The sequence below is a fragment of the Ascidiella aspersa genome, chromosome 4 (assembly GCF_963924565.1).
Source record: "Ascidiella aspersa chromosome 4, kaAscAspe10.2, whole genome shotgun sequence".
Lineage (NCBI taxonomy): Eukaryota > Metazoa > Chordata > Ascidiacea > Phlebobranchia > Ascidiidae > Ascidiella > Ascidiella aspersa.
Window position 1 is genome coordinate 29,740,636 of NC_139450.1, and position 22,364 is coordinate 29,762,999.

Sequence of the window (22,364 nt, forward strand, 5' to 3'; positions counted from 1 at the left end):
TTGACGGATGGCGTTATTAGGGGCGCATTAGGGCCATGGGTGACGGCTTCGTGATTCGTCAGTATGAAAAATGACAGGTCAGCGGTATGGGATTTATTTTTAGACCGAGTTCGAACGCCCCAATAGACTGTCCCCGCAATGCCGTGAAGACACGATTAAATTTACTGCTCTTACCCTAAATGGATGCCCCTATATTTAAGTACTTATGCTTTGTGAGTTTTTTACGTATGGATTTGCCAAGCCTAGATTGTTATCACTCCAAAACTGTTTTTTGCCCAGTTTATATACAATTTTTCAAACAGTAGACTTTTTGTCCTATAGGCTTTTTGTAACAAAAGAACACAAAATGGTTTGCATAAAATAATATAAACTCTTTGAAATTTGCATTAGTAATTTATCAATTCAGTGGCAAAAAGTGTAAAAAACCATAGATTGAACTCCTACAACGACTATTAATTGTCACAAAAAGGGGTTGATAGGATAAAATAACTGTAAAAAATACAGCAAACATTCAGAAAATGATTGTTTAACTTAGAAATCAATTAGATATTAGAAAAAAATTCGAAACTTGTTCGAACGATTAGAAAAGAAGAAACGAAACCCGTCTCTTCTATTGGAATTCGTCCCTTCTAAAACGCATTAAGCCCGCCATTAGCACGAACCTAAGTTCGCAGGACGTCGGTCAAACCTTGTATTTTCAAAAAAAACTGCATTTCCTTGATTTCAAACACACCCTATAGGAAGCAGATCACAAGATTATTCATCAACAGAATCTTGATAAAATCAAGGCTGTAGGATATACTAAAAAAGCCGTATTTCACAGAACGCAAGCGCCAGCGCCAGTCTGACCCTCCTGTCGCAACTGAACCGCGCCAGCGATCTTTCGCGAGCCCGAGCGATCGAGCTTGCCAAACAGGAGAAGACCAGCCCTGGAGACCAGCAGCAGCAGCAAAACGGAGAGGTGGCCAACAGTGACGGCCTTCTCGATATGACTAAGCGGGACAAGATGAGTCCAAGAACGCAACAGGACCACGACGAACAACAGGTGCGGGAGTTAAAACTTTCTCGAGAGATTGAACAGCAAATGGTAAAACTAATGCAAAACCAAACCCTTAAAGTATAGAGACATTGCGTTAACAAATGCGTACCGAACAGGACAACTATAAATGTGTTTTAACGTAAGGGCCGCGGAAAGTTTGAACAAACGAAAAGAACATTGAAAAATTGTGAAAAAAGAATCGGCGCCTGCCTTGGCGTCGCCTGTAGTCAAAACTAACCATCACCCTCCTGCAGGATGTGTATGCCTCTAAAATTGACCGAATGCATTCGGAGCGCGGAGTTTTGACACTTGTATGTTTCCTTATGTGATTAACTGGTCAGCTTTAAAAGTACGACCGGTTTCATTTATTCCGCACATTTGCTTAACGCCTTACGCCTTGGTGAACAGTGTTAGGAAAAAGGGGACCGACTGCTGAAAAAGCTAAAACTGATGGTCAATTGGTCGTTAAAATGATACAGGTGCATGGTTTGAAAGGCCGTTTTTTTAGTGTGGTTTGGCTTATTAATGTATTTCGTTTCCTGATTTCGTGCCGTATTCGGGTGAGAGATGCCTCAGAATAAAATGTAGATCACAGAGGGCTTAAAAAGCAGGGCCTTAAGCTTTTTATAGTGTCCATTTTAGGTGATTAAATACCATTTCGAATTCGTTCTGAGTCTAATTTTATCAGAGTACTTAAAACAATACAAATTGAATTGAGTTTTTGATAATTAAAATTCCGCATGAAAGAGTATGCGGAACTATAGAAACCTTCATTTGCACCATGATGAAAAATTTTGTCCGGATGCAGGAATGCGAGCTGATCAACACTCCTCCTTCGCCCGGAGGAAGATCAAACGGAGAGGATCGAATTGCATCTGGATCACCGGACACAGATGACTCGGGTAGGACAAAAGACAGCTCGAAGCAGGTGGGAAAAGTGGTTTGTTAACATTGCCTAAAAAAATAGGTTGAAAAGCGATTTTTTTACCTTGTCTTAAAATTAGGTAGAAATCGCTCTTCTGGTCGAAACGTTGTATTAGGGTTAATAACTAAAACAAGAAAAAGATAGAAATTACTTTAGAATATCGAAATACTTGTTTCATATGCATGGAAAACTTTGGGGGGTGCACGCGTTATTTTCGGGGCATTTTACTGCTGCTAAAAACGTGCGTTTTAACGTTTTACCTTGAGAGAAACAGGATTGTATAGAAAATTGCCTCCGGCAAAAATGATTTTAAAACCTTTTTAAAACAATATTTCGTATCTATTACTGGCACGAAACCAAACTTTATTCTGCGTAAACTTTTTCGCAAACGCAAAGAAGATCGTATGAACCGAGTAAGTATCGGGCCCCAAGGTAGACCGGCCTTGAAGTTTTCGATTTTCGCCTCCTATATTTTGTCGCTTTTATAAAAGTCTCGCATTTCTCGTTTGTCTAAACGATGACTAACGCTTTTGGGGGGAGAAAGAATAATCATGTTGGTCCCTAGGCGCGATATCATCTATTCACAGCATTCCTGAGTGATAAAAATACTCGTTTACCCTGTGGGAACGTCTTGTGTGGTGCGTTACCCTTTTTACCGACACCAAAATCCCCCCACCTAAAAATACCCAGTAATGGCTCTAGATTGGGGCTTGGGGGGCTTAAGGGATAGATGGGGGGCGGGGTGAGAATATTTTTGTGTGACTTGGGTCTAGACTAGGGGTTCTTAAATTGGCGTCTATAACCCCTTGGGGTTACGTGGGGTTACGAGATTTCCTTGCTGAAATATTAGTGTATAACTCTATGACGCCCTTACTGAAATAAGTAATCATTTTTGAAAGAAAAGTGTTGAATTAAAAATAAAACGTTTTTCACTGAATCTTTATTTAGACTCATTTGCGCTTTCACACTTAGTTGACAGGAAACACCAGATTTTGTATTGTGACATCAATTTGTGACGTCATCTCTAAAATTCCGTGCCTACAGTGGTCCACGCGAAGCAAAAATATTTTTTGGGGGTCTGCGGTAGAAAAAAATTTCAAGAACCCCTGGCCTAGACGCCTTCTAACGCAAGCGCTAAACTTTTATCAGGAAAATACGCGACTTTTTTGTCACGCGGCTGTAGTTCGTGGCATTATTGGCCACTTTATTTGCTGGAAGTGCACGAATCGTGCTTGTGATGCTAAGGCCAACTACCCAAGGCTATTTGCATTTAACAATTCGCGCGAAAAACACTAAGGTCAGCAGGGCTGTAGTTTAGCCTTGCCCTCACGCAATTTACGCAACCGTTACAATATAGTCTTGGTTTTGAATAGACCTATTTCTGTTAACCGTCTGTATTCAAATTACAAAATAACGCTTTTAAATCGAGTTTATTGTTTGGTGAAATGTATAAAGTTCTTGCATAATTGCGTTGACGTCTTTCTTTCAAATTCGGCGATTGTTTTCAGCGAAATTTAAATATATTTTTATATCCTGTTAAACGAATATCGTTACGAATTTTCCCTACTTATAAGGTCAAATTAGCGTTTTACATTTTTTTTAAATATCGTTCCAAAGCGGAAGTTACTTTCTGTCACACAGTTAAAATGTTCTGAGATCAAGACTTATTTTAGAGTTTCGGCTTCACCGGGATTTCTTGAAAATTAAACTTGAAAATGAGTTTCTGAGCGTTTTGTGAAAAATACCATCTCGGTTAAAAAAACAACAACGGAAAGGTCCTACAGTGGTGTCAAATTCATACACTAAAAATTGCATGTAAAATTTCGACTTGGGTTTTTTTACCCGCTGGTTTGGCCTGCATCAGAAGGTGTGGCGATTTCGCTCACTTTGCGAAAGACTTAGCTCCGCTCACTTTGTACCATGGCTTAGCTCCACGACGGCCACGCACGATGGTCAGCTCCGTGCGACATTTAAATGTCCAGCGGGGGGCGATTTCGGGGTCAGGCCGTGACCCAGGCGCCTATGACGTCATTTGGAAGGCAAATCGCCCGATCGTGACCGCTCTTAGTCAGGTTTATTCCGTTTTATTGCCGCCACTCACTCGCTATCACGCCCCTGTATGGCGATGGGATTTTTTCAGGGCTTAACCTTCTCTTAATATTTTCTTCGTTCCGGAAAAATAATTGCGTCGTCAGTGTTGCGTAAGCGTTTTCACGACAACGTTTTCAGTTCAAATAATGCCGTGATGTGAAGCCGAAAATTGACTGCCTAAAAGAATTTTTGTTTAAATGCCTTGGTATGAAGCCGAAAATTGAAATCTTGTCTGAAAGTCATTTTTTTATCCCTAAGCAAATTTTTTTAACTTGTTAAAAGTCCATTTGTGCCTGGTTGATGTTCAGTGATATTAGTTTGTACGCCGCGCGAAGGGATTTAATTCAAGGTGGCCTGTACGATACTGCGCAACTTATTCAAGTTTGGATCTTTACTTTGATAGAATTAGGATTAGCAGTTTTATTGGCCACAATATCGGGTATCGGAATTAGATACAAAGTAGCGGACAGCCCTAGCTTAAAACTAATGTAAATCATAGCCCTCAGTGATTTATGTTTGTACGCCGCGCATTTGGATTTATTGTACAATACATAGCAACTTATTCAAGTTTTCGCCAAGTTTAATCTTCACTTTGCTTACAATCTCGCCCCGGGAGATGAACTGGGCGAACTCAGCCTTTCCGAACTTGCCCGAAACTTGTTTATGCCTCTCGCTCAAACTTGCACATCGGCGATTTCCCACCGCATGAGTAATCGAGATTGCTTTTCCGATCGAAGTTTTCCAGCCCCGGGCCCATTCTTTGCGCCGCGTCTGCCTAATCCCGCCAGGAATTCCGACCTAATTAGGGATCGCGCCTCTCGTGTTAACCCATTGCAGTTTGCGCACATTGCGTCAAAAGTTAATTCGTGCTGCATCCTTAAAGAGATTTTACTTTGGTGTCAGAGTTCTAACGACTCCAAACTGCACCAAAATGATTTTCAATTTCAAATTTTTCGAGTCTTGTTTTTTATTTTGGTTTATTCTTTTTTACCCAGTTAAACACTTTTTTTATTTTCGACAGCGATCTTCTTTGATTTCGCGTACTATATTTGTGTAAATCTACAAAACGGCGCTTAAACAACTGACTATACGCCACTATAGATTGGCGATGACTTATGGCCTGTCGTGCTTTACAAGCCAAAACAGGGGACAGTTCTACAAACGCTGAAAATGAAGTTAATCTCGACGAAAGACGATTACGATTTTTACAAGGAGGACGTAGAAAAGCCATAAATAGATAAATGGGCCATGGACTGTTTGAAGTGGCCTTGTAATCCATTTAAGCAAACCTGATGTTTCACGATGATGTAGAACCCGAAGAGAGGTAGTTCAGGTTCCCGCCTCAGGGCTAGCACCACCTCCGCTCTTCTATATTTTGTTTTTTGCAAGAAGCAGCCTCGGAATTTTCCCATGGTCAACAAGTGACGTCATCGTCATGTAAGCATCGGGCCCCGGGCTGTTCCAAGGACGTGGCCTCCTTGCTACACTTTTTAATTTTGAAACTTTTTGCATCTTCATTATGAGGACTCCTTCCGTTTGGTTGGTTTGTAGGGAAATTTTTTCATATCCAAGTTTTCAGTCATTTTTGCACCTCATATAAGTCGTACGTTAATCGATTGGTATTTATTTTTATTAAGGGTGGGGTTAATGAAAATCGGTAGAGTGAAAATTGGCCAGTTATGCTTGATTCTTCTTGTCAGTCATTTTTTCCAAATTTTCGCAGTGCTTAGTGTCAAGGAAAAAGAGAATAAATCATTTTTTTTCCGAAATGCTCAGTTTTTCGCTTTTTAAACAGTTTTTCGCTTTGTTTCGCGTGAAAGCAAAAGAAAACTGGTTAAAATGTCCCAAAATACCTTCCAAAGCCTGTAGTCCTAGATTGCAAATTTGTGCCTAAACCGTGCTGCCGAAAGCAGTTGAACTGATTACGTCTCGCAAAACAACGCTTGCGACATTCGATTTAGCTAATATTGCTACCCCGACATTAGGGTCTCATTCTTTACTTGGGAGTGATCTATAGTGGGATCGGGTGGGCGGTAATTGCCACGACCGCAATCCGCAAATGCGATTTCGGCGTACTGGGGAAGCGACTGAAATAAACACACGAGTCCCGCCATTCAGTGCCGTCGCCAATCTATTTCTAAAGTGTGTATTCGTGGATAGAAGCAGCGGAATATAGCGCATGGTATCGTTGTCTGTACTGATGGGCTTGAATAGGAAGCGAGTTGCTATAACGGTCACCGATTTGCGTAAATTGAGGAACAAACGTCACGAATGCAGCGTTTTCCGTTGGACACGAATAACGTCACTATAGCTTTTTGCCAAAATAACGGAACAAATGAATTAAGGGGTAAAACCAAATAACAAAATGTCGAATTGTTGTATAAAAGAAAGTTAATAGTCACAAAGAAGTTTATATAAAATAACCTTTTGGTAGGTATTTTTCCGTATTCTATCACATTCAGTGTTTTGACAAAAGGCTACAGCGATGTTTAATGCTCTATGTCGCTTCTTTGGAACAATTCAGCGTGACGAAATTTATTATAATATGACACAGTTTGCAAAAAACATCGTAACAAACAGTCGAGTCATTCGATTCGAGTAGACACGAGTATTTCGACGACAGCCAATCCAAAAGAAACTTACAACCTACAGCGTTGGCGAAAAAAGGCGCGGAAAACTGGGCGAAATATTACAAAAAACTAGGCCTCGTCTTTTGAAATTGAACCGCCCAGGTAAATTGAGCGGCACCGTTAAACCACACCCCCGGTCATGTCGCCCGTTACTGCTACCAATTTGCACCGCGCGATATTTTTTTATACGATCGTCGCTCTACGACAGGTTCTGCAGTCTTCAGCGATGCTGTAACCCGCCCGCAGGCCAGTTTGCTTAGCCCGGGGGCTACGGAGTAAGTGGCAACGATTGCCCCGCGGGGTTACGCTACGCGCCAGCCTATAGGTTGCTTATAAATTAGCCTTCTGAAAAGATCCGTTTTTTTCCAAAACCCGTTTTTCGATGCTTTTCTTATCGCGTCTTGTATGTGGCGGAAAAAGATTTTTACTCTTTTCTGCATGTTCACAGATGGGATTTGTACCCATGTTTTTGCTAGCCTTGGGAAGGTTTTAGCTCCTATTTGCTCTTCCCGCTGGTAAAAGGGTAATTTCAAGCCATGCTGACTATAGGGTTTATATCTTGCACGTGGCTTATTACAGTTGCCACTTTTAGGCGCTTTTACTTGATTTTTGAATACATTGCCGCTAAGAACATAATTTTTTTTTTTTTTTTTTTTTTTAACATAATTTTTTCTGCTTGTAGGTCATGGTAAAGCAAGAGTACGAAATGGGCAACAACGACGACTACATCAGCGACATGAATCGGGACGCCGGAGATGGCCGAGGTAAATGGCCTGATTTCTTTATCGCCTGCTTTTTAAAAAAAGACTAAAAATTCGGGAAAGACACTGAAATTAAAAACCAAACCACCAAGATGGCTGAGTGTGGCATGTCAACTAAGTTATCTAAATCAAATATCTGTTAAATGGGGCGTCGAATGTGTGGCGTATATGAAGGCGGGAATTAATTTTAAGGAGTGTTTGTTTAGTATTCACGTTTTGTTTCAAACCTGGATTGGACGAATCACATTCTTGTATGTACTCTCCCCCCCCCCCCCCCCCCTTAAACATACTGACGTACAATAATTTAGTGGCACCTATGATTTAAAAATTCATGCTAATGAGCCGAGCACAACACTTAACCTCTGAACAAGAAATTTGCGCAACAATTCTTTTTCTGCTTAATTTTATGCGGGCCACTTTTCCCGGTAAAGCGTCATCCTATATCTCTCTCAAGTGCTGGATAATCCCAACGCTGATGCGTTTTGAATAACAAGGCTCCAATCAGCTAGGGTTGTTGCTGCGTCGTCAACTGAATGCTTAGTTTCGCCAGAGGCGCATTGCGACCTTTTTCAAGTTGGCTAATTACAGGAGTGGGGATTTTGCCGCCTGTTGAATCAGCCAAGCGTCGAAAAACAATTAGCCGCCTACGATCGGAGACGTGTGGCCTTATACGTTGTTTCGCGCGTCTTCGGTTGAAAAGTTATTCTATTTTCTGCCCGGAGAATGAGATAACAACCTTGATGTAGGAGTAAACATGTCATTTTTTATCTTAAATTAGTTTTACAAGTTATATTTGCTTGGCATCAGTGATTTATCATGCATTAGCAAGTCTGATTTCCACTTAACGGCTCGCAAAACTTCAACGACGAAATAAAATAACGCGCAATAACTTTTGCCTTACAGTTTTCTAATATTAGCGTTGCGTTATTTTCAATCATTATTATTTTTTATCGTATCCAACAAATCGATAAAAAAAATCAGTTAACGTAAAGATTTTATCTTTGGAAAAACAAATTCAAACTAAATTTTGTTTCTTGTCAAATGTGATACAAAAATATTTTCTGTTTCTTGTCAAATATAATACACGTGTGCCCTCCAACTGTTTTTTGTTCGGGCCACGCAACCTTTAATATAAAATTAACGCACAGCTCTTTTATTTTATTTTTTCAGACTTACAGGAGAGTATCGACCACAGTTCACTGGCCGCCTACTTCCGAGAGAAGGACCACTGGACAGAATCGGACCGTAACCCCACCACCTACTACGCAATGGTAGATCCGCAAGGTGTCCTCGCGAACAATGGAGAGCGACACGACTCGCCACGTGGATTAAGGTGATTCCCCGCTGACCCCTATGCTCTCCAGAAACATAGGGTCCTCGGTTCGAACCTCATCCTGGTCACTAAAAACAAACAACAAAATCAAACCAACTGTTGATCCATTATGCGTCGAGACCACGTTTTTTCGAGATTCGGCTAGTTTGTCAGTGAACACTGCGACAATTTTAAGGTGATTCACTGCTGACCCTACGCCCCACATTCTGATGCTCCCAGAAACCTAGGGTCCTCGAATCGAATCTCATACTGGCCTATAAAAACAACAAAAATCAAACCAACTGTTGATCCATTGTGCGTTTAGACAAGATTTTTCGAGATTCGGCTAGTTTGTTAGTGAACACTGCGACAATTATTGGACAACAATTTATATTTTGCTAAACTTGTTTGTTTTTCTGTTGTAATGGTTTGAAAGACCGTTAAGATACCGTAAAATGCGCTAAAAAACACTGAGCATGGATGCCATAACAGCGTGCTTTCAACGCTAGTTGTTTTGTTTTTGACACGATGTGAGAGAATTTGTCTACAATCCTTTAAGAGAGTCTTAATTTAATCATTTCTCCTTCGTTGTCCGGCCCATAAGGACGAAAAATATATTAATCGGGCAACAAACAACAAGCGGCTTTTTCAAAAGTCCCAGTGCAACATTCGGCTTATGTAGTCTTAACTTTCGGTTGGGCTTGGATTAGGCAGAGGGTGTGCCGAAGAAACCGCCCTAAAGATAAACAACATCACTTTGAGCTCTGCCGACGATTGGCGGTTAACGAGCAAAGAACGCCAAGGTGTTGGAAAAAGAGCTCTGTTGTTTTTTTGCTCATCCTTCCCGGATAAAATTGACATATCGTCGATTAACGTATTATGAGCTTTTGAATATGGCTGCGAACCGAGGTTTAAATAGCAAAACTCTTGTTGTTGTACTGATTTTTTTTTCTTGTTATAAATGTGCATTCGCCCTGTTTGTTTCACATAAAGTGAAGAGCATTAGTTGTTTTAACCGAGCTCCAAAGAATCAAGGAGTTTTATGTTTTATTGGTAATGTTTTCCTGTTTGTAAGTGGGTCTAGCGTTATAATGTAAACGTATACAAACTGAGCAAAAACAATTGTAAATGTAAATTAAGTAAACTTGTCCGCCTTTAAGACCAACACCAACATATAGAATACGTTAAAAACGCGAGTCGTAAAACGTTGTGCTATTTTACGGCCAACCGGGCCCTCGCCCATTTTTAAACAGTGCGACGTTTTTTCCCAACTTTATCCCGAAATCGACGTTTTCGCAAAGCGCCAACGCATCAAAGGGCACCGAGAGCCGCTTTAACCTTGTAAAGGCCAGGATTCGTGCCCGGGGGCTTCGACTTAAAATTTCCCGAGCGCGCTTTTTAAGCGGGAAACTCCGCCAGCCAAATATCGCTCAACCTGATCGAAAAACTGGTTTGTGGTCGCTTTCAATATACGGCCCCGTTTTCCTTGTCTATTGCTGTTGTTTTTGGTAGTTGGTTTTCGACGAAGCAAGTTAGGATTTTTTTTTCGACCGTAAATAACGGATTGTTATAAAAATGCTGAAAATCATTGTTTAAAATGTAAAATTGTTCTTTGGGTAAAATTTTATTAAAGTAATAACGTTTCGACCACCTATTCGGGCAAACTATAGGCTGCCTATGGTCGAAACGTTGGTACTTTAATAAAAATTTGCCGGAAGAACAATTTTACAGTTGGAACGAATTGTTATGTTTGAACAACATTCAGTTTTTGTACGTTCGTTTGAACCAAAACGAAGTATGAAAGAAAGCACGAAGTTAGGACTGCTATGTATTTTTTATGGAGCAAAAATGAAACCATACAATAAACCTGCGAAATTCCTTCGAAAAATTTATAGCCAAAAAACGGTTGCTGCAGCATTTTCAATGTAAACAATAGAACGATTCTTTCCAGTTGAACAACTTCACCGGCTTTGACACAGAAAGAAGTTTTTTTTTTTTTCGTTTTCGATGCCACATGATCGTGACCGAAACCGTTCATTTTGAAGCATTTTCGCCTGAGTTTCAAAACGCGGCTTTAGTTGTATCTTAACGCTGCTATTTTTTCGCGCAGTGACTACCCGCCATCGAGCCTCATGATTCAATCCAAGAAGGAAAAACCGAAAAAGGAATACAGGTTGGTAATATTTCTATTTTGCCTCGGGGGAAAATAAAATTTCAATGCAAAACTCGTTTTATCACCTTTAAAAGATCAAGGTTTTTGTCTATTTTTATATATATATTGGAGTTAAGAGTTGTCGCTTACGTCATACGACTATAAAGAGAGCCACAAAACTCTTCTAAAATGGCCATTTGCCTGTCATTATTCTCCACAGGTGAGAGTAGAAGCAAAACTTACGCGAAATCCCCCGCTGTAATTATCGCTGGGAATCCCACAGAAAGAAAAATGATTACATTCGTTTTTTCTGCAAATTGGACAATAATCATCCTGACCTGGCCTTCTGTTTGATAGCCTTGTCGCTGAAACCGCATTTTCGACTTGTGTTCTGAAATCGAGACCCAATTAATGTGTGTTGAATATTTAGGGTCCTGTTGCTGGAACAGCAACACCACGTACCAATTTTTTTCCATAAAACTACATACATATACGTTCTTTCAGAAAAATCACCTTTAGCGATAGTTCACGCCAAAAAACTTACCGCTTGTTGGAGTTGTTTTCCCATTTCCACCCCTGGTGCTTGATGGCCTGGCTATTTTACCACTTTACTATACGATACTGAAATTTATACATTTCAAACGGAGAAGCATCTTTAGCGATTGTTCAAACTTAAAAAGTAACTCATTTCAGAGATACGTATTTTCACTCAGGTGCCTGTTAGCTGGTTTGCCACTCAGCAATGCTACACTCTTAACCTAAAAAGGCTTCTATACATTCTAAAGGAAGTCAGCGCCTTTGCGATACCTTAATCTTAATCAAACGAAAAACTGATAGTAATTCATCCTGTATTTTCTACCACAGGTGCCTTTTGAGTCTACCTAGCTTTACCACTCAGCAATACTATACTGCCATATAAACGCTTTTATACATTCGAAAGGAAAAGTCAGCGCCTTTAGCGACACCTCGATCTTAAACAAACGCAAAACTGATAGTAATTCTGTATTTTCCCACAGATGCGAGTACTGTAGCAAGTTGTTCGGTCGCCAACAGCACCTGAAGCGACACATCCTCACCCATACCGGGGAGCGGCCCTACCCCTGCCAATACTGCGACAAGCGATTTCGCCGATCCGAGCATCTTAAGGTATGTTTTAGGTCTAAGTCGTTCGTAGGTTGTCCGACCTGTTGGCGCGCCGCTGCTGTGAAACGGAAGCCATCTTGGTTCCGAAGCCTGCGCTTTAGTATATAATATAATATGGACTTAGTTTTACTAAAAAGAAGCTCTTCCGAAACTGTTTTATTTTCTCCCAACGTGTCAACTGCCCATACAAAAAAAACAATAAGTACCCGAAGAGCTACTGTGGTATACTAGCCTGGTAGCAACAGCATATTTTAATTTTGTGTAAAAATAGGTTAGGCGCTATTCGTTGTTTTTTTTAAACTGCAAATAAATTGCCTACGCTTATCTTAAATTTTCCTATTATATTCATATCAAAAAGTCTTATGTTGAATAATGTTTTCTATTTTCATTCATTTGTTTATTTTTGTGCACACTAACATTTTGTCGTTCTTTAGCACCACCTAGTGAGCCACGAGAACATGGTCGGATTCGTGAGCCCGCCAGTACGCAAAAGGTAAGTCGAAATAAAATTTCTTCAAATAACTCAATGAAACATGCACACACATTTGTGGTTAGGTGTGTTAACGACTGTGACCTAGCCCTTTGCTTTTTGACCAACGATTACGGCTTACGTATCATTAGTAAACCGAAAGCCATCGCAGACATGCCGAATCTGTCGATCAATGATGCAAGCAAGGCAGGCAAGAAAAACTAGCCTGCAGTGAGACTCGAACTTACGACCTCCTATAAATCACGTTCGAGTCTTCCCCACGATGTGTTGCGTAACATCAAAATGATATTTGCCAATTGCGCGTGCTTAATCGCCTTAATGCGTCGTGGAACGTTTTTTCTGCCGGTTTCATTGTAATGACCAACATGACCTAACATTTAAAGTGTTTTCTTGCACGCTTTAATGGCCATGAACAAGGGCTGAATAGTTTAAAGGCCTTGCGGAGCCTAATTCGTTGTTTATTTTCTATGTTCTGCAGCACGAACACCCCAACAAGCAACACACCCCGTTACTATATCTCAGTGTTGTAAAGTTCCAGTCAAGTAATTCGTATAATAACTTAAATTTTTGAGTAAATAACAAACCAGCTCTCAGTTCAAGTCATCGGTTGCCCAAGTCAAGTCCCAGTCAAGTCAATGACTTAAGTCATTACTACACTGGCTATATCTGTAATTTTAACCCATGTCATAAAAATAACCGACTCTTCTTAACGCTTGTTTGTGACGTCACAGGATGAAGCGCGATCGCGAGGACGCGGTGTCGCTGTCAAAGCTGATGATCGACCAGTACGGACAAATGCACGACGCTGATCGCCACTTGAACGGACCGGTCGTTCTTCCATCCATGTACAGCGACATTCCCGACCGACAGAGGTGAGAGACATGAATAAAACAAAAGACAGTTTTGCGTTTTAGCAAAACGTTTACAACGGATAAAACCACAAGGTTCCACGAGACAAACATTTGAAATGTTTGCAAATACTTTAAATCACGATATGAAGATTTAACCAACGTTTCTGCAACCTATGCAAATCTCCTCTGGTAATTGTAATTCTTGACCAACGTTTCTGCAACGATACATTGCTATGCCTGGTAGCAACAATTTATATGAAGAGTAAATGTCTGGGAAATAAAAAAGAAAAATGAAAGGTAAAAGTCTGGGAAACAAAAAAGGGGAAATGAAAGTAGAATGTCTTTATCAGTTAGTAATTAATGATCAATCACAAGTGGTGGTTACAACAAGTCAGTTCGTTATTCAAATAGGTTACAACAAGTTAGTTCGTTATTCAAACAACAATCAATAAAGGTTAACTCTCAATTTTTTAGAAACATGATAATTTGACTTAACCCACATGCATTAATCAGTTCTATTAATACGCCCAAACCTAACAATTACCCAGCTGCCGAAAGCAAACTGTTTCCAACCTGATATTCACCAACATTTCGCAAGTTGCGAAAACCCAACATTCACAAGTTCGCAATAACCAACTTTTCCATTTTACCTGCGCAGCCCTTCCGACAAGAACGGTCTGTTCAACGGCAGTAACGGCCACTACCAAACCAACGGTGACACGATTGACGACCGATCCAACAGTCCAGGCGAGTCGGCCCTCATGACCGCTCTCAACCTGAGCAGGGCGCCCAAAGGTAAGCCTTCCAAGCTTGTTTTCGATACTTAGTTTTGGTAAAACAAAGCTCTTGAGCAATTAGTAGACCGAAAGCCATCGCAGACTGACCGAATCTGTCGATCAATTATTATGCAAGCAGTTGAAAAACAACTAGCCCGCAGTTAGGTTCGATTTCACGACCTCCTGCTATACCGGGACCGTCGCCCTACCAACTAAGCTACACAAGCTAAGTGAGGGAGCAAGTAGAGAAACAACCATACGCCAATGCTTGCTACATGCTACATTTTGTTAGTACGAGCAACTTCACAGTACCATATCATTGAGCAACTCTTACAATTTATCTTTGTAAATTGCCGTATTTGTCTAATTCTAAATAAAGTAATCAGGTGACACTATATAAAGACAAAATGTATTGAATTCTCGACCAGCTTTCGCTCAACCATGCTTCTGATGAACTTCTTCTGATGAAGCACGATTGTGCGAAAGCTTTTCGAGAATCAACACAATTTGTCTTTATATAGTGACACCTGATTAACCTCTTTCAATTTAGGCTCCGTTTAATTAGAAGTTTAACCTGTTTTTCTACGTAATTATTTTTTTCCTTTTGTTGGAAAATATATTTAAAACGCGGTTTAAAAGTGTTGCTGGTGTACCTTGATTTAAGTTTAACCCGATAAAATTGTACAAAAGTTTAGAGCAAGGTGTGAGGTAGGTTTATAACGTATGAAGTACATAACATAGAAATGGCAATTGTAACGAATAGTTACAGGCGAGGGCAAGGTTTGTTTTTATTTTTATTAGTTTGGTAGAAATGCGCGCTCTATTAAGTTAAATCCGCGCTGGGTGAACGTTTTACTTTATTTTTTGTCGTCAAATTGTTAAACAACTTTGATAATAAAAAGTGAACCGCAACCCGAATTCTGCAGGGATTTGTAAAAAAAAAAAAAAATTTCAGCCTTTTATTTACGATTCGATTTGAACCCAAATTAACCTTGGATTTTTTTCACAAGGACAAGAAGACGCTTCGCCTCAAAATCTGTCACGTGACTCGGATGAAAAGCACGACAATAGCGCCGGTGGGACTTCCCCTAAATCGGAATCCAACTCCGTGTGCTTCGACGAGGTAAGAAAAGCAACATTAAAAATAATATTAGGAATAAACTGTCTATAGCTCGCATGGTTTCTAATTGAAAATGCGAAACATTTTTTGGTTTGATTTGAACTTTGTTGTTTAACTATTTAAAGACTCCCAATTTCATGTTTCTAAATGTTACATTTTTGTTATACTTTTGAACGTTGTTGTACTATTTAGAAACTTTCAGTTTTATGTTTTCAAATGTTTTATTTTTTCATACTTTTGAACGTTGTTGTTTTACTATTTAAAGACTCTCAACTTATGTTTCTAAATGTTACGTTTTTTCGTTTTTTGTTATGCAGAACCCTAGCATCATCGGAATGGAAGGCAGCGAGGTGCTTACGAGTGACCTCAAGCGGTTAATTGCTGCCATGGACGAGTGACTCTAGGTGGCGCCAGAACTCTCGACTGAGCTTGGCATAAAATCGTCTCCCAGGGAGAACAGGAACGGGCTATTTGCTGCATTTTCGTTGATTTTTCGTATTTATTTCTTGCTGACAACCCAATGTTATCCAAGTGTACGTGCTTTATTCCCGTTTTGCCGGCATTTTGGGCTTTGAGTTGCCGTTTTTTCTTTCGTTTGAAGTGTTGAGCACCACATGACCGTAGCAAAAATGTTTAAGAGCGTAGTATGTAAAAAACAAACAGTCCACGACATTGTTAAGTGAGCCTAGAGTTTTGCAATTTACACTGAAAACAATAGTTGTTTTGAACGTACTTAAATTTTTGTAATTCTTTTCGAACCTGATTTTCCGCATTGTTGATTGATTTCCATTTGCTTAAAAAACAAGATGTGACCTATAACCCGAATAGACGCAGGTGTCCTTTGTGTAGGCCCGAGTGCACCTCAGATGTATAAAAAAGCTCACTAAATCGGCCACTATAAGGCCAGTGCAATAGCCAACCGCCCCCATAAGTAACCGTACTCTCTCGCGCGTGCTTTATCCGTTTTATTTTCTCGAAAATGAACGTACTATACGAAGATGCTTTACACTATACTGTTTAAACGCGTTTGTCGCAAAACGCAAAACGTACTCGCCAGTCTCTTACTCTTGTGTTTACTTTCTCGCTTTCAAGTGGAAAGGAAGGCTTTATTTTACTTTCGCAGTGTTCGAACAACTTTACGTTTCCGTTTCCTTTTAACTTAAAGTGCGTAACTGTTGACGTCGAATTCGCTATTGACAGTTTTTTCGTTCAGCAGCTGTTATTTTGCGGTTTTTTTAGACTCTTGTCCGCGTACTACTTACAACAGTATCAGGAAACACGTATTTTGACGCCAGTTTTGCAAAGGACATTACACGGTTTCGCAAATTTTTGGGGATTTTTTGTTATTTATTGCAATTCGAGGCAAAATCACCCGTCGGGGTTAAGATTCGGTGCTAACTTTCCCCGCTTCTATTTTTACCTATAACCAGAAAAACAACCGCGGCAAAAAAAAGTAACCGATCGGTGTTTATGTTTTTTCATGTACATCGCTTTCTCGTTTACCGAAGCGCGAGGTAAGTTTTTTTGTTTTTTTTTAATATCGTTCTTTCTTTTTTTTTCCTTTTCCTGTGTAAATTGATGATTGACGTTTTCGCTGTCGTGGTTTCCGAATATCCGATCGTGTACAACTACTTACTCACTTACTTACTTACTACAACAACCTGCGCGTTTTCGTTCTTTTCTTGCTTCTTTTTTTATGTTAAAGTTCGCCCAGGCGTCGCATTATATACACAAATACAATGCTAAACAAAACGAAAGCCAAAAACGACGTGTTTTTGTTGACTTGGCTTCGAAACACGCACAGATGCATTTGAAATCTAGACCGGTTAACCTATAGAGTGATAATAGAGCAGGGGTTCTTAAACTGGGGTCCATGTACCCCTTGGGGGTCCGTGAACTAATTTCAGGGGGTCCATGAAGGCCAAATTGAAATATTAGTGTACGTTTAAAAAGTAATCAAATTAAAAAAACAAGTTTAATTAAAAATAAAACGTTTTACCACTAAATGCAACACATTTCTGACAGGCTATTTGATTGTGACGGCAATTTATGACGTCATTTTTAATAATTTATTGCCTACAGGGGTCCACGTGAAGCAAAAAATAATTTTAGGGGTCCGCGGTGAAAAAAGTTTAAGAACCCCTGTAATAGAGTGATAATTATACTAAAATACAACTCTTCCGGCGAACAAGATGGAGGCACAAATATTGTGGCCGACAGCTCCTAAGTTGTGGTATGTCCGAGGAAAAGTTTTCGATTTTACGATTTTAAAATTGGATCGGGAAAACAAAGGCGCTATAAAAGAAGAATCTATAAAAAAAATTCCCTAAACAACTTTCCACAAAGCAAATCAGTTGGCCAAGTCGTTGCAATGCTTATAACTAAGGGACTCAAGGCTGCAAACCGATAGTAATACACATAGGCTTAGGTAGCAAGTAAGCTTTGGTATTTCAGCTCTTTAAACAAACGCTGAGCACAATTGGGTGCGTAATAATCATCAAGCCGTCCAAACTAAATAAAATTAAAGCGTTACTCCCCCTTTATTATACAAAAATCATAACAGCTTCCCTAAAAAAGTTTCCTTAATTAAGTTTGTGGAACAGAGAAGGAGTGCAACACCCCAAAACAACAATCATATTTTTATACTTGACAAGTGGTAAAACAAAACTGTCCTTTATACACACCAGGTAGCGGCAAAGAGTATCGTAGATCAAATGAATATTATCCGTAGATCATTAAAATCAGAAAGCGCATCAGTTTTTTAAAGAAGACGACTTCCGGCCTTTAGAAACTAATTTTTGGAACACACTCTAAGCCTGGGTTTATCAACCAGTGGTGCGAGAACTTTTTCAAAGGGGTGCGAGTTTGCTGATTCAGACACGTAAAATATGTATTACTGTAATTTATTTCTTTGCTCAATTAAATGTAAAACTATAACTCACATTTTGTGATTGTGTTACTAGGTTATCAGTTTTACTTGTACAAAAATAAAATTATAACGGTTATGTTATTTAGGCAATTCTGGGAGGAGGGCCGAATTGGTTGGCGATTTGAAAGGGGGGACAAGGAAAAAGGTTAAGTACCACTGCTAAGAGCCTTAAACACACTCGTATCTTGCACAGGTTCCCATGGAAAATAATCGAAGTGTCTGGGCACGCTAAAGGTATATAACTTTGTTTAGTATCGATTACGGCAATTAAATTATCCTGGTCGTGATGCAGGCAACCCTTGTAAAACCACCGGGTACTTTACGAAGATTGTGTTTTGTATCGCCACGTTGACTATCGATTGTTATTTAAGGAACTTTCCTTGCAACTCACAACGAAATCTATGCGCTGGCTACGCTTTTTGCAAACGCGATTATTGCCCGGTTAGTGGCATTTTGTGGAGTTCTACACTAGCTGGAGAAACAGTTTTTTTTTCTTATTTTTCTTACTTATTTATGTTAAAATGGCCTTATTTAAAGATGGCAATGCAGTTGATCCGTATTCGTTGAATATAGTTATGAACAAGTCATTTTTAAATAACTTTTGTCCATTCAATTCATTTGTAAAATAAATTTAAGTCCAAATCACATCACTTGCAAAAAATAACAAGTCAATTCCAAGTCAATTAATTTACTTTAGAATAGAATTACACTATTAAAATGGGTTACTCCGATCTTAACCAGTGTTTTGAATAAAAAAACATTTTAGGTAAATTCAAATGGTTTTCCCCATTTTTCAAAAGACTTAAATCAAGTCCAGTCGATTTGCCCCTAAAACGTTAGTTAATTTAAGTCATTTATTAAAAAAAATATTACCGTAGAACAATTTTACAATTGATACAACGCCTGAGAGGGACAGTATATTCATTAAGTCAAATTGTTTCACAACAGTGACTTAAGTGTACCTGAGTAAAGTCATTCAATTAAGTCATTATAATACTGGCGACAACGATAGTAGCAATACATCAACTTCACTGTACACCGGTATAAGGTATACCGCTGCACAGCGCAACAAAAATAACACGGAAACGTTTGGTCATGACAAGAGGCGTTGGTATTATTTTGTAACTTCCAGTGTAGGCTACAGACTGTCAGACTAGCATACACATTACACAGTGTTGTAGAGTTGGGCTATTTGATAATCCTAAATACTACATATTTTGTTTAATATTAGTTGGAAGATATTTAGGCCGCAAACGTCATATTGACTTACATAATATACAAAGTTTACTAACCAACTACAAGCAAGAGTACAATTCAAAATTAGATCATTTATGAAAAAGTTTTTGAGTGGTCTGTAGGTATCAGATAAAAACCACGACGTGCGATTTGACTATATTGCTTTCTTATCTAATTTACGGTTGGCGCAAGGCGTTTATCTGATTCTTAAATGATGCAACATTTCAAAGATGACAATTGGGCAGTGTAGACTAGTGATTCTCAAACTGTGTGCCGCGAGAGATTGTCAAGTGTGCCGCAAAACATTTTGTAATTTCGGAAAAGAGAGCATTTATCAATAGACATACACGCAAGCATTTTGGACTGAAATACGCACTATTCATTACAAATTATGTTAATTTGGAGATATTAACATATAATTTGTCGTATGTTAAGGGCGATTGTAAAATTAATATATTGTGGTTCTGTTAAAAGTGTGCCGCGAAATATCAAATATATTTTTAGTGTGCCGCGTATCCAAAAAGTTTGGAAACCACTGGTATAGACCTTTGTCCCGAATCACACAAAACGGTACGTTAGTAAAACTAAATCCTCGTCTAATTTCGTTAATTAATACCGCCTTTATGCAACTCTACCACAGCGCAGTTTGATGGGCCTGAAGCAAATGTGCTGACAGGTGCACGCGTTCGCGCTTTATGGTTGTCAACTGGCAAGCGTGACAACAGCAGTAAGACTGTTTGCCTCATCCTGCCAGCGATGGCAAATCCACTGACACCTTATCGTCGGCTGCCTATCAAAGCCTACTGCAGGGCAACAGGGTTGAATTTAGCCTGTCCTACACTATTATATTTTGGCGGAAATGAGCGTGTATGTAAAACGCAATGCAGAAGCTGGTCCAGTGCACCGCTGATTACATGCAGTCGTTGGAAAGGTCATATATACTTTGATTGGCGTTGTACATCTACTCTAAAACAGTAACAGTTATTTAACCCTTTAAATCAGGGGTGGCCAACCAGTCAGCGACCAAGTGCCCTATTTCTGCTGTGTTAACCGCATATAGAGTCACAATTTACAAATGGGCAGAAATAACTATAAAAACGCAGTGTCTTACTAACATGCACAGATACTGTATTTTTTGTTTAGCCAGATTTATTTTGAATGTTACGCACCAATGTGAAAATGAAAAATGTACAAGACATACTGTCATGTGTGTTATAGTATAGCGGGTCAGTTATTATATTTTTGAAAGGCAGGCTTGCAAAAGTCAGTTACTAAGTAAATTGGCGACTTAACCGAAGTTAACTTACAATCTAAAGAAAATATAAAAAACAACGAACCAAAAGAACTGCATAAAACCTGTAAAAGAAACGCATGTGGCTCGCGAGCGTGTTTATCAGCCCTGCAGTCTAAATTATCGCGTTGAGATTTGAGTAAAACAAGTTAGCATGCGGAATGTGATTGCGATTGGAAGATGCGCTCTTTGCGTTAAATTGATCGGCAACACGTTGTTGCCCGTGTACTATCTTCCCAAAGGCCTGCAAATTAGAGAAAATTGCTTGTTGATTTAACGGCCGCAATCTTGTTAAACGATTGATTGCTTGACCTTGAAGCCAACGGGCATTAAAGATTTATGCCGGGTTCGATCAGTGATGTATTGTGTGGTTTGCTGATACAGTGGCAATTAGAATACAAAATGAGTACCTGCTGTGACAAAAAATTGGTCGATGGCTGTGGTAATTGCACGACATTAATTCATTACTGTATTACAAGCGATTTTCCTATAAATTTAATTTCATCTGCAATTCTATGCAAACCAGAAGGCACCATTTTAACTCGATATATTTTGCCATTAAGATTTCATGAACTTATCATTCGGATAACTGTCTGGCCAACATATCGATTTTCTATTAACTGATTTAAAGCTAAGCAAAGAAAATATATACCCTGAGGTGTTTCGTTTTTAAGTTAAAAATTTCAAACCAGTAACATGATAGATGTGCGTGTTTTGCTGCGCCTCTTCAAATAGCACGTTAATTTGATAATTTGCGCCTGTTATACGTCTAGACCAGGGGTTCTTGAACTAGGGTCCATGGATCCCTTGGGGGTTTGCGAATTTTTCTAACTAATTTTAGGGTGTCCATAAATATTAGTGCATATTCCATAAATATTAGTGCATAAAGTATATTCAATTTATGAAAGATTTTTTTTTTAACCGAAAATCATTTTTTAACCGAAATCAGAATATTTATGAATTCTATTTATATTGTAACGTAAATTTATGACTTCATTTACGAAAAAAATTTGCCTACCGTTGTCTACGCGAGCCCCCCCCAAAAAAAATTAGGGGCCCACGGTAAAAAAAGTTTGAGAACCCCTGGTCTACTTTTTATTGATGGTAGAAACATTTCGTCATTGTTTTGCCAGCACATTTTGTGATTACTCTTGCTGCTTTGGCGGCCCAGCGCTTGTAGACAGATGTCACAAATCAACGCGACACCTTGTTGAGCTGCAATCCTTTAAAGTGGTTCTCGTTTTAATTTGAAAAAAGCTTTTTCGAAGCACATCAACTCGAATAATCGGATTCTAAACGATGACACTTTATGAGACAAGGGGGCAAAAAACAAATTTAACAAAACAATGTAAGCTAAACGATTAAGGGACAAAGTTAACTGAATTGACTAAGTTTCAAACTAAAACGATTTTTCTATTGTTTTACCTCACGCGGTCTTTATGCATGTAGGTTTATATCTAACATTTAAAGCAGTGCTAATACAAGTGTCACCATTTCCATGCTTTCTTAATGTTCCTCATGTGTCTCGTCGCCTTTAATTTGATGGAAACTCAAAGAGCCAACACAACATAAGTAGGAAAAGCTTCGTTTACAAATTTACAGCGAAAAAGCTAAGCCG

At 39.2% G+C, this 22,364-nt stretch overlaps 1 protein-coding gene across 1 annotated transcript in view; it reads left to right on the forward strand.

Annotated features, from left to right (window-relative positions):
* Positions 1 to 17,048, forward strand: part of LOC146157392 (uncharacterized) — a 51,821-nt gene extending 34,773 nt beyond the window's left edge. The window contains exons 5-15 of the mRNA XM_083387264.1: positions 824 to 1,045; positions 1,848 to 1,967; positions 7,368 to 7,449; positions 8,617 to 8,779; positions 10,869 to 10,931; positions 11,927 to 12,056; positions 12,488 to 12,546; positions 13,275 to 13,415; positions 14,053 to 14,189; positions 15,181 to 15,293; positions 15,608 to 17,048. Coding sequence (XP_083243390.1) covers positions 824 to 1,045; positions 1,848 to 1,967; positions 7,368 to 7,449; positions 8,617 to 8,779; positions 10,869 to 10,931; positions 11,927 to 12,056; positions 12,488 to 12,546; positions 13,275 to 13,415; positions 14,053 to 14,189; positions 15,181 to 15,293; positions 15,608 to 15,688 — 1,311 coding nt within the window. The 3' untranslated portion in view covers positions 15,689 to 17,048. The remainder of the gene's footprint in view (positions 1 to 823; positions 1,046 to 1,847; positions 1,968 to 7,367; positions 7,450 to 8,616; positions 8,780 to 10,868; positions 10,932 to 11,926; positions 12,057 to 12,487; positions 12,547 to 13,274; positions 13,416 to 14,052; positions 14,190 to 15,180; positions 15,294 to 15,607) is intronic.
* The last annotated feature ends 5,316 nt before the right edge of the window (positions 17,049 to 22,364 follow it).